General features: G+C 42.1%; 1 protein-coding gene across 9 annotated transcripts in view; it reads left to right on the top strand.

Annotated features, from left to right (window-relative positions):
* Nucleotides 1-12161, top strand: part of ldb2a (LIM domain binding 2a) — a 76002-nt gene extending 63841 nt beyond the window's left edge. Inside the window, exons 7-9 of one of the 9 annotated variants that reach the window (XM_086023650.1) lie at nucleotides 273-323; nucleotides 686-822; nucleotides 9701-12161. In XM_086023650.1, the coding sequence (XP_085879776.1) occupies nucleotides 273-323; nucleotides 686-822; nucleotides 9701-9934 (422 nt within the window). In that variant the 3' untranslated portion in view covers nucleotides 9935-12161. Of the gene's footprint in view, nucleotides 1-269; nucleotides 326-675; nucleotides 823-9700 lie in introns of all 9 variants that reach the window. The other 8 variants (XM_086023651.1, XM_086023647.1, XM_086023649.1 and 5 more) reach the window with 8 other exon arrangements.
* The last annotated feature ends 298 nt before the right edge of the window (nucleotides 12162-12459 follow it).

The raw sequence follows: 12459 nt of genomic DNA, 5'->3' as shown, positions 1-12459 counted from the left end.
TGTAAACTGCTGGAGTAAAAGAGTAAAAAGAAGTTAACCGCTGTCCATACGAAAGCGTTGAAAACAACGCTAAATTTTAATTTAAACAAAGTTGATACATGTTGCAGATGCCCACGATGCATCGCAGTTTTTTTTATTTTTTAGTTTCATGATAAGTGTAATTGATTGAATTTATGTTCACTTTCATCATCATTCCTTACACTCTCTTCATTGCTTTTGTGTCGCAAATATATCTACGCTGTAAAAATCACGACAATTTTGGCTTTCAGCAGGACACCCGCAGAACTTCAAAACGGAAATATTCCCCACCAATCACAAAAAAGGTATCTTTTGTTCCCAGACGGCCAAAAGCCTGCCCTCCCGCCAAACCACTTGACCTTGCTGCATGTTCAAATAAGGCCTGCAATACAACTCAAAGCATGTTGGAGTTCTCCTAAAAGCTGCTGATGAAACCCAGAATAGCAGATTCAATCAGGAATGTCACCTGTACCTCAACAGAATACATGAATATATCTGACTCATGTTACTAAACAAGTTCAATATAGAATATATATAGAGAGTGCATGCCTAGATTCGCCGCAGATGACCACTTCTACATGGTGCCGGCCGCCGTCCCCTTTGTACACGACTGTATGCGTTATGTCCCTGGCATGGCCTCTGTTTGTGTTTGCTGGTCGCGCCAAAGCTGAGCCTGCCCGACAGACCACCACCAAGCGGAGGAAACGGAAGAATTCGGCCAGCAGCGCCAGCAGCAGCGTGGGCGCCGCCGCCGGCAAGAAGCGCAGCCCCGCCACCAACTTCAGCCTCTCCAGTCAGGTACCTGTAAGCATCGACTCCATCCTGGTTTGACTCCCTCTTTTTGCTTTTTTTCATAGAAATGTAAACACAAATGTTCACAAAGAAATTAATTGGCATGGTGTAAGCCAGTGTTTCCCAACTTTTATTGAAAAAAATATGCATGTAAGGTGCAGTTGTTGTTGTTTTTCACCTGGGGTCGCCATACACGTTTTACATTGTAGTATTTGTGACTTTGAAGGCATATGGCTTTAAAAGGGGGACCTGGCCTGTTGAGTGACGTTGGAGTCACTGAATGAGAGTGTACAGTTGGTCCTGTAGTCTTTGAATAGCGCTGGCTGTTAAGTGGTTAGCTAACGGTTAGCCAGTCTGCCAAGTGGCAGCTTGTGAAGAAATGTGTTTATTTTCTTACCATATAACCATAAAGCTATCGGAAATGCGCTAGCGGTTGTGGCAACCAAGATGTAGCTTCACAGAATATTTTAATATTCTTTCGGAATAGCTGAAGTTAGCAAGGCTAACCGTGAAGTTCATCCAAAACAAGCTTATTTTCATACTGTTGGGCCGACGCAGATGTATGAAGTGTATGATGTCGCCTGTTGGTTGGAAATTTGGATGCTCCGTGTTACGTTTTACTCCGATGATGGCAGCAGACGGGCGAGTTTAAAGTCTTCTGTAAATTGACCTTTTGTAAAAAGAGATATCAAAAGCATGATTAGCGATTAGTCGATTTCAATCTTTAAACACTGATACAGAGTAGTAAAGTCAACTCATTGTTAGGTCAACCGTACAAAGGAAAATTTCCGATATAAACCCAAATTGGAAGCAGGTGTCCAAGGCAGATGGTCCTAGACAATCGGAGCATAGCATCAAAGCTTGTTGATCATTTCTAGGATTTTTGAAGAGTTAGAATTTGCCCCCGATGCTCGTTTTACAAATGGAAGTCATCCATTTCGGTTTGAAGCTGGCATTTTTGAGTGAATCCAATAAGTACTTTGACAAACGCCCAAATGAGCCCCAATCATAAGCATTTTACACCACAGGTGTCAAAATCAGGCCCGGGGTCCAGATCAAGCCCACAAAAGCAAATCTTGTGCATTAAATTGGAAGGATCTTGCTAAAATCTCCCCAAATTTCAAATATTCATTAGTAATAAATACAAATCTTCAGATATTGCATCTTTTTTTTTTAACAAGCCCCTTTTTACAGTAAGTAGAAGAACTATTATCCTTGACTTATGATTTTAAAATAAGTTCTCAATTTGTTGTGTATATGAAATAATGTGAAGAGACAATTAAATGTTTATATTGTTATATGGTACAAAGATTTCTTTGACACCCCTGCATGGGCCTAAATTACCAAGCTATTTTACACTAGCGTGGATGGATCATGGTGTCAAAATTAGAATAGCGCTTTGAGGATTCGGTGTGAGAAATATTTCCCCCTGACACAACTTTTCTCCTATGAAAACACAATTGGGTGGACACGTCTAGCAGGTGTAACAAGTCACGAAAACATAATATTTTTCTGTTTGACGTGTCTGGTGTATTCAATTATTGTTGAATTGAAGACATTTTGCTGCTCATTGTAATTTTTCCATCGACGGGTGGTGCTGCGAATGCCCCCCCTCAGGTGGCTCTCCTGCAGGGCCAGCCCCCCTTTTGCACGCCACTGAGCAGGTCACAGATTCTGCACTCTTTGTTCCCAACTCACAGTCAACTAAATATAGATTCACTGTGAAAACTTTTCTTGGGAAAGTTGAACCTCCAAAACAAATCTTTGTTTCACTTTTTACTTTATTCTCTCTCTCAGTTGCTGCTCGCTGTACGAGTGGAGAGGAAAAAAAAAAAAAAAACAAACGTATTCCGTCTGTCTCCCACACACTGTGTCCTCGTTTGCTTTCGCTGCCGTGTCTGTCTGTGCCACGCTTTGCTGTCTCGTCATCTTCTCGCATTTGTTGCCCTCGTCGTTCTCTCCCACTCGCACAGGCGTCTCACACACGCGCGTTCACACATGCATACGCACCAGGCGTGCAGTTGTTTTCTCTCAAACAGGCAGTCTGGATTGGTGCCAGCTCTCATTATTGCCAATGTGAACCCCCCGCCCCCCCCCCCCCCGGCCCGACACCCCCATCCCATCTACTGCCTCACATACCCAACCGCAGCACCCCCTTGTCTCCCCCCCTCCACACACACACGCACACACACACGATCACACATATAGGCACCCACACGCATTCACACGCCTCTTGAACACTGGCAGCGTGGATGCTAACACGCTGGATACATATGTTGCACGCCTGCTGTCTTTGTCTGAGAAGTTGTTGGGCTTTTTGGTGTGTGCGCGTGTATGCGTGTGCGTGTACGTGTGTGTCTGAGCACGAGCCTACGTGAGCCCAATGACAACAAGCAGTGGACCCTTGCCAGGGGAGGAGGGTGGGGGGTTCTGCTGGGGGTGGTGGAGGGTGGTTGGGGGTGGGGGGCGGGGTGGGTGGAATGGTGAGCAGCCGCTGGAGGAGAGAATGTGTGTGTGTGAATGTGTGTGCGTTGAGCAAAGGGTGCCTACAGTATGCAACACTGATCTCTAGTGGCAAAGTGAGGGTTTTAATAACATATGGAATAGGGCTGTTCGATTTTGCCTAATAAGAGAATCCCGATTATTTTCTCTCAAACCCGATTTTACGATTACGATTTCTTTGTAAAATAAAAAAATAATAAAAATGAAGTCTTTTTAATGTATTTTATTTAAACTTAATTTTTCTTTCTTTGAACTCAAAATGCCGGTCAATATGACATAATACACACAGAACAATCCATTGGGACTAACAGCATTTTACTTACACAATAGATTTCAGATCTGTTCTTAATCAAACCAATAATGAAAGAAGGAGGTGCATATACCATCTGAAACGAAATCATCAACATGAGAGAAGGTAGACGGTAGTCAAGTCTGTAAACCAAACAGTCTGTCAGCAAGTAATTTTGCCAACCAGCTAGTGACTAGCCTTTCACCTTTCTCCCTGGTCTTACTTAAACATAAATCAATGATTAGTGCAACACTGTCACTCAATAATACAATGCACTGTCAAGCTTAAGTCCGGCTGGACCAGAGGTCCGTTGTAGAGGAGAAAAAAAGGGACGACTTTAAGACGTTGAGTTACTTGCTCACGGGTTGTATTGTGCGAGGCACACACTACACTACAGATCTATCTTTACTAAACGCTCACTTGCCTGAGCAAATGGCAGAATCGCCTGCGGATGTTGTCGTTGTTTCGGACTGCGCACTCATGGGTGGAAGCGGAAATGCAGAAGAAACTACGGTGCCTTAGATACACCAAAAATAACAAAATCGAACGTGCCGATTTGAACGTTTTTAACATCGTTTTATCCAGAAAATTCGGTTACGGTTCAAAATCGCTTAATCGAGCAGCCCTAATATGGAATATATGGATTGATTGGGGTTTTTTTTCTCAAGTCGGGAATACAGTGTACTGCCTAGTTTGCTGTTTGTGAATTCACCTAAAGTAGTGCCTTGAATTTAATTTGTTCTGCAATCGTCTCGACCTGATTGAAATGAATAGAAATGCCATAATCCATTCCAGCCTTCCCAACAAAAAACAAAATGTTTTTGTACTAATGTAAATAGCACTCACTCTATAGCATTGTACTCATAAACATACGCTAATGACATCATTAAATAAAATTTAAACAAATTAAACTTTTTTTTACTTCAGTTCCATGGCATTGTGCTGCTCCTTCTGGCGTGTCCACCTTGGCCACCTGGTGGCAATATACTACAGATACTGTATATGGTTATCTCTGCTCCTCATTACACCCCAGTGATATATATCTGTCTACATGTGTTGCTCCTTCATTTGCATTCAAATATCTATTATTTAAAGGGAAGTCAACACCAAAATGTCGTTTATGAGAAAATGTTCTATGCAGCCCTTCTAGTTCAAACACGGCATTCTGGTTAATATTGTGTTTGTGGAATATGAGTTAAGCATTAGAATCCACTCGATTTTGTCCATCTCAGGGGGCGGCCATTTTGCCCCTTGTTGTTGACTGAAAATGACATCGCAGTTGTTCAGAACTCAGGTAACGACCAATCATGGCTTAGCTTCAGTAAACAGGTGAGACGTGATTGTTGTTACCTGAGCTCTGAGCAATTGTGATGTCATTTACAGTCGACAGAAATGACAAAATGGCCACCTCCTGAAATGGCTAAAACAGGTGGATTTTGCTTCTTAACTCATATTCCACAAACACAATATTAATCAGAATGCTATGTTTAGACTAGTGAAGGCGCATAGAACATACCATTGCAAATAATGGTTTTGGGTTGCCTTCCTCTTTGAATGGTTATAACACTGCAACACCGACCCATATACGTTTGCTGTAAGCTATATATATTTTAAGAGTAATGTTTTTTTTAAGTTGAGTTTGAAATGATGTTCAATTATTTTTTAATCTTAATGTGTGCTATATATACCATTTAAACTATTGATATAGGCAATTAGAAACATTTTACGAGCGGCGTCAGTTATTAGCGTCAGGGCTCGGTCCCTCCTATTGTGTAAGGAAAATGGAATAAATGTGTTTCCAGATTAAAGTGTAACCATCGTAGAATGGTTATTAACTGCTGAGGCAATGTTTTAAGTATGTTTTTCGCCCCCAATAATTAGATAGCAGAGTTTGGCAATGATCCAGAGCCACTCTCAAGCTATTACACTGTCGGAAACACAATCATCCACAAACCCCACAGGTGTGACACTCCTGCTAAAATGTCAAAGCCAGAAGATTAGCTGAGCTGCGCTGAATTTTTTGGGGAGGCACAAATTAGCTTTAGCCAACAGTGTTAGTTTCTGTTAAGCGGCACTTCCTTGGTTGTTTGGTTAAGATGTCGACGTAGCAGCGGTCGTGGGAGGATTTGTCCTTTGTGTTGTCGGTATCTGTGCACCACAGACAGTGTAGTGTGTCAAGTGCTGCTTCCATGAGTGAAAAAAGAATTTTCTAAAAATATGCTAATGAGCCTTTAGTTACAAATGACATAGGCCCATTCAAAAGCTCAGGCGCTCTGCCTCTACTAGCACCAAGGCTAACTCTTAACGAGATGAGTAGTCGAGTAGGCAGCGATAATTAGCGCGCAATTAACATGCCGCCAAGTCCCGCACTCGCCACCAGCTGTTGTCATCAGAGGAGTTTTTGGGAGTGGGCGGGTGGGGGGTCCAGAGGAAGGTTGACGGGCCTCCTCATGGGAACAGATGGTGAACACGGCGCGCTTGTTGGCAATCACTGCGTTTTTGAGCTAATGACTTAATTAGCTATGCAAATGGACAAATCAGTGTGGATATTGTCATTTAGTTGAAAAAGCTCACCTAAATTAATTAGCCCGATTAAGGCATAGCAGGGCGGAAAAAATGGTTGGTGGTGGGGGGTGTCCCTTTTTTTGAGTGACTTTGATCAATCAAGTGAGCAGCACAGTGGACAAGTGGTTAGCATTTAGGCCTTACGGTTCTAAGGTTCAGGATTTGAATCTCAGCTCTAGCCTCTGCCCTTTGTGGAGTTTGTGTGTTGTCCTTGGAGTACTGCGACTTCCTCCCACATTCCAAAATCAAGCATGTTTGGTTCATTGGATGCTAAATTGTACATAGGTTTGAATGTGAGTGCGAATGGTTGTCTCCAGAGGTGGGCATCATCTATCCGTCACTAAGTTCCCGTCTGTATTTCCGGCCAACCCACGTGGTCCCAGCCCGTCCCTCGTCGGCGACAGCCAATCGGCGTCGAGAACATAATTTTCATGTCACACGCAGACGTCGCACAAGCAGACATGCCGCGAAAAAAAGAAAAAATATCAAATATAAACAACAGACACAGACACACACACAGCGTGGTGATCTGTGAAATGAAATCAATATGGGCGCGTCATTGCGTCTGTGGGACCAAAAAGGTATACAACACTCTTTTATTTTGTAGTTATTTGGCTGCGTGTCAGGAGTGCGGCACCTGTGTGTGATGTGATACCGGTAAGTCTGTTCTCAACGCCATTTGGCTGACTCGGACCGACCGGGCGGGCCTGAAATATAAACGAGAACTCATAGACGGTAAAGCATTGACAAATGCCCAGCTCTAGTTGTCTATATACTCACTGTCTGACTCTGAAATAACCCAAAAAACACCATCTTGCTTGAGTTATCAAACACTGAATCATTCAAGTTGGTATTATACTTTATATACTACCCTGTACCAACGTCAACGCAAAATCAACACCTCAATATCATGTTCAATGGCTAATTTAACACCCCTAAAAAATTGCTAGTCTGTCTGCACCGAAGCTATCCATTTTTAACAAAACTGGCTTACTCAAATGTCCATCCATCCATCCATTGTCCAAACCGCTTATCCTCACAAGAGGCGTGCTGGAGTCTATCCCAGCTGTCTTCGGGCAGTAGGCGGTGGTAACACCCTGAATTGATTGCCAAACCATATGGGGACAGACCAACACCATCGATATGTGGAAAAAAATATTAAACTGACTATATTGGGACATGTGAGATTTTCCGCCTAACAGTGACAATGTGCCCTGGCGACCAGTCCAGGATGTACCTCACCTTTCGTCCAGAGTCATCTGGGATTAGATCACCTGTGACCCTAATGAGATTAAGATGTACTGGAAATGGTTTGTGATAAATAAAGTGTGTGTAAATGTGCATTCAGGTAATTTTTTTTTGCAGATTATTTGTATTGTTATGAAATGATTGCATTGGTAAGCATATCTTGGGTTGTGTACATATTTGTGTGTATGTAGTGCAACGAGCCACATGACACACATGACCACTGAAGCGTGCGCTCTATTTAGTGGTCCCACTTCCACCCACGTTACAGTAGGGGGCCATTGTTTTTGGCATCTTAAAATACTTTTGATTGAATCGAATTTTAAAGAAGACATATTTTAGATCATGGACTTTTGAATTGCTTGTATACAAATATTTGGGTTTCAGCAGGGACTGCGGGGGGCTCAGACATCAAGCTGAAACAACCAAGTAAATCTTAATTGTTGCAGTTTCTCTTTCTACTTTATAATACCGTATTGGCCCATTGAAATAAGACTTAAAACGTGGGGGTAGTTTTATATTCGGGTTCTAGACATTATACCCATTCACGACGCTTGATGGCGCCAGATATCATTGAAGCGAATGCTGAACTTGACTCCGCAGGCCAAAGCAACCCCTGTCACGTGAGGATGACGTGCTATGGGAGGAGCCAGAGGATGGGATTAAGGACAGCGACACTGAGCACAGCGAGGCAGACAATTGTTTGTGAGGAGTAATGTTGTGTCATGATGGATCTCAGCTACTCTCAAGTTAAACCAGTTTGCATTATTTTATTGCAATGTTTTTCCTTATTCAGATTTGTTTCAAGACTACAGTTAGTTAGACTTCACTTTGATGGTTAATGCAGTTATTGCAATTTTGTTGTTTGATCACAATAGATTGGTTTATGTACATTTCAAAAAACAGAAGCCATTCATTTACGAATGTGATTGCACTTTAGTTTACATATTTAAATGTTGAGATATTAAGATTTGAATGAGGCAAAATAACATGCCTTTTCTCTCAAATATATTGTTATAATCATTTGTTTCAGATGTACTGTAATTATTTTCCATATAAAAATTAATTTGGTGTTCCAAAAAACTTTTTTCAAATTTGAGTCTTGAAAAAGGGGGGGTCGTCTTATATTCGGGCCAATACGGTATATGTTTTGTATTTAATGCCAAGTCATTATTTTTAGCTGGGCGTTTGTCATTCAAAAAGTCTAATTGGCATGGCTGGCATATGCAAATGTTTTATTGGCCATGATGTGTGCCCCATGAATCTCTTTAGCAACATCAGCTAAAAAGTAATCCATCAGATGGTGCTGTTTTTTGTTTTCAACAACATGTTTTATAGTTAATACAGAGTTGTGATTCCATACGGAGTTTGTCACTAAAACAGTCTACTGGCCGGTGCATATGAATTATATTGCTTATGCACCCCATGTAGTCTAAACTTGTACCACAAGCTATGATCTCAGAACAATGTGTCATCAAATTGTCAAATTCAAGATTTTAATATTATACTAGGTTTGTCCTGCATGTAATTCAAAATCCTGTGATATATTAGGCTGACTCACTGTTTATGCACTTCAAACGAAATGTCAACGGTTCTTGTGAAAAAAACCCAAAACAAAACAAAATCACTGTTTGGGTACTTTTGACATCAGTATTGTAATGGTGATTTCGGTTGAAATCCTGAATGGCCAATAGTGTTTCTAAGAAAACAAGGCACATACATTTGTGGATAAATTCAGTGACTTTAATCTGCTTACTATTTTACCTGGAAGACCCCATTTTCTTGACCTAATTTGGTCATGGCTTCTGGCCAAGACCCACTCTCTTCTTCTCTGATACAGAGGTAAGAACAGTCGGTGGAAGACACTCTTGAACAATTCGGCCATCTGGTGGTGAATACTGTTATTACGTCTTAAAACTGCTCAGCTGCAACCATTTTTATTTTCATAAATTAATTGAGGGCCACTCCGAGTGTGGGCCCAGTCCGCCATGTTGCCTGTAGATGTATCACTTCTGCATACTTTCTTGACACCAATAATTAGTGGGGACTTTGGCTCCCTCATGTGGTATCTTAGGGTGTCACAGAAAGTACACAACAAATGTGAAATGGTGATTTTTTTTTTTTATTAAACAAATTCACAGGAAAAACATTTTTTAATAGCGTACAACAAACAGTCGGGGTTTCACCTTACATCTCTGATGATTGGCATAATGGTTGGGAAACACTGGTCTTAGCGATGAAAATAGGACGCACACTTAGCTCAATCCCTCTTCTTTCCGTCATCTCCAGGACGTGATGGTGGTGGGCGAGCCCACGCTGATGGGCGGCGAGTTCGGCGACGAGGACGAGCGCCTGATCACGCGTCTGGAGAACACGCAGTACGACGCCACCAATGGCCTGGACGACGACGACGACTTCACCGGCTCGCCAGCGCTGACCAACAACGGGCCGTGGAGCGGCAAGGCGCCCAACGGCGGGCCCGATGGCAAAGCGGAGAACGTGGCGCCGCAGGCCTCGCAGTAGGAGCGACGCATGCGGAACAATGACAGCAGCAATAGCCACACCGCCTGGACATTTAAAAAAATGTATGTAAAATAGCAAGGTGTGGACTTCTTTTTGGGGCAAGAAAAGCTTTCGGAGGACTATCGCCGCTCTGATTGGTTGACAATGGTCACATGACATCATCACACAGTGGCACCGGAAGAAGAGGTTTGTTGTTTTTAAAAGCACCAGCTGACGTTGTTTAAGGCCACTGCAGTCACTCTCTTGCTTTTTTGCTGTTTCAAATTAGCAGGAAATGACAGTCCTTTTGTTTCGGTTTTAGGCAGCGCAGTGGTTGAGTGGGTAACACATCCACCTTACAGTTTTGAGATTTGAATTCAAATCTCAAATCTTGGGTTCCTCACACATCCCCAAAACATGCATGTTAGATTCATTGAACAATCTAAATTGATCATAGGTGCGAATGATTGTCTATGTATGCTCTGTAATCGGCCAGCAACCAGTCCAGGGTGTACCCCACCTTTCGCCCAAAATCAGCTGGGATAGGCTCCAACTCACCCAGCTGTGTGGAAAATGGTTGCCCCGCCCATTCCCTAGTACTGCTTACCACCATTTCCATGCAAAGCAGTTGGATTGGGTCTCCCGCTTTGTGATTTTGCCTTCAAAAATTGGAATTTTCTCCCTTTAATTTTCCCAAACTGCATGATTTTATAGGGTTTATTTGATTTTTATTTTGTTAATTTTATATATGTGCTTTAACACACACACACATACACACACACACACACACACACACATAACAATCTGATTGTCCCCTATCCTCTATCAGTTTGGGAAGGTTTTTGAGTGTAAATAGAAGTCTATTTTGTCCATTAGTCACAGAAAGCAGTTTGCAAATGGCAGCTGTTTTGTTTTTTACGGGAGGTTCCAAATTTCTCCCCGGGCCTCCTCCCCCACCTTCCTCTTTTAGCTAGTGCACAACCAAAGCAACAATTCAACACATTTGCATTTCTTGTATATTTGGTGACGACACAGGTGCGGATCAAAAGGAAGTCACCCAGCAGAAATACTGCGCCGTCCCTTTAATTGTGATCACAAGGCTTCTTCAATTGGGTCTCTACTCTGCCTGCAAAAAGTTTGAATTTTCCCACCTTTTACTGTGAAGTACAATATGAGTCAACAGTAACAACGACAGGACGCCGCCTGTGTGTGAGGGGATTCCACCATGCCAGGATTTCCCACATTCACATCTCCCACCTGCCTGGCTGTGTTAAAAGCAATTGTCGTTGTTAGATGAGCATTTTATATGTCACACCGATGGAACAGAGATGGGATACCACCTGTGTGTGATTGGATTCCTCCACTCTGCCTTTGCTGGGTTACATATGAAAAAAAAACAAGCCAGTTTTTCTGTTATGAAATTTTGTGGGATCGCTGCGTGATCCTACAATGAAGCTAACCTTATGAGCCAGTATCCCCTTTCATGCAGCCTGTCAAAAACTGAATTTCCCTCCTTTTTTCTGTCTCTGTTTTGTAAAAATGGAAGAATGACATGATGAAATGGCAGTTTTACCATCATTGCAGGTAAAATCAGGGCCATAGCAGAGATCGGACAACATTTATGTGTTAAGGAATTCACAGCACACATAACAATGTGCCACCTTTGCACACCTTTGTGTAAAAGGCAAAGGCAGATCTGTTACGGTTCTGATGTCTGCCATCTAAGACAGGAAACACGTGGCAATACCCAACCTTCGTCTGTTGTACTGTAGCTCTGATGATGAAATTTTGCAGGATTTTTGTGTACAAGGGGCTACAATTAAGATAACCTTGTGAACCAGTAGCCCCTTTTACACTGAGTGCAAAAAGCAGGATTTTTTTCCCTAAACATCAAATGAGGGCAGACACCTGACAGATGGCAGGATACCGCAGGCAACAGCGGCAATAAGGTAACGCGCAGTTGTTATGGCTCCAATTTGTCCATTTTGCAGGCTCTCTGTGTGAATGGAGGCTTCTCGGTTGAACTTTTCCCAAGAAGACAAAAGGTGCATGTCTTCACACGACTGCTTATTTATTTGTGCAATTTTTTGTAAGGAAGCGAAACACACACATTTCTGAATATGTTTGAGGCTAGTATTATTAGACACCATTTGTACATTATATAGCAGAGGTGTTCCGTGTCATATCTGATGTCTGGTATGTATGCTTTACCATTAACTTGTGCCAATAAAACCGTGCTTACAATGAACATGGAGGTCGACTCCTTCTAAGCGAATAAGGATGTTTAATAAGGTGGAAAATCAACTTGCAACTAAATTAGAAACGATTCTCCTGCAGATTATGTTGATTAGCAGCATCTTAGGGATAGGTTTATGTCTTTTAACAATGTTATGTGGCTATTTTCTAGCTTTTAAAACGGGTAATTGGGATAAATGCCAGAATGAGAAACCAATATGGGAGTGAATTTAAGATTCCAATTATTGGTAATCCAATGATAAAGGGAAAAAAATAAGAGTATTTTCACGTTTAAATGGGAATAACCTGCA

Source organism: Filicampus tigris, chromosome 2 (genome assembly GCF_054856515.1).
Source record: "Filicampus tigris isolate MCC_2025a chromosome 2, RoL_Ftig_1.0, whole genome shotgun sequence".
NCBI lineage: Eukaryota > Metazoa > Chordata > Actinopteri > Syngnathiformes > Syngnathidae > Filicampus > Filicampus tigris.
Note: the sequence above shows the minus strand (reverse complement) of the source record. Positions and strands in the feature narration are given on the sequence as shown.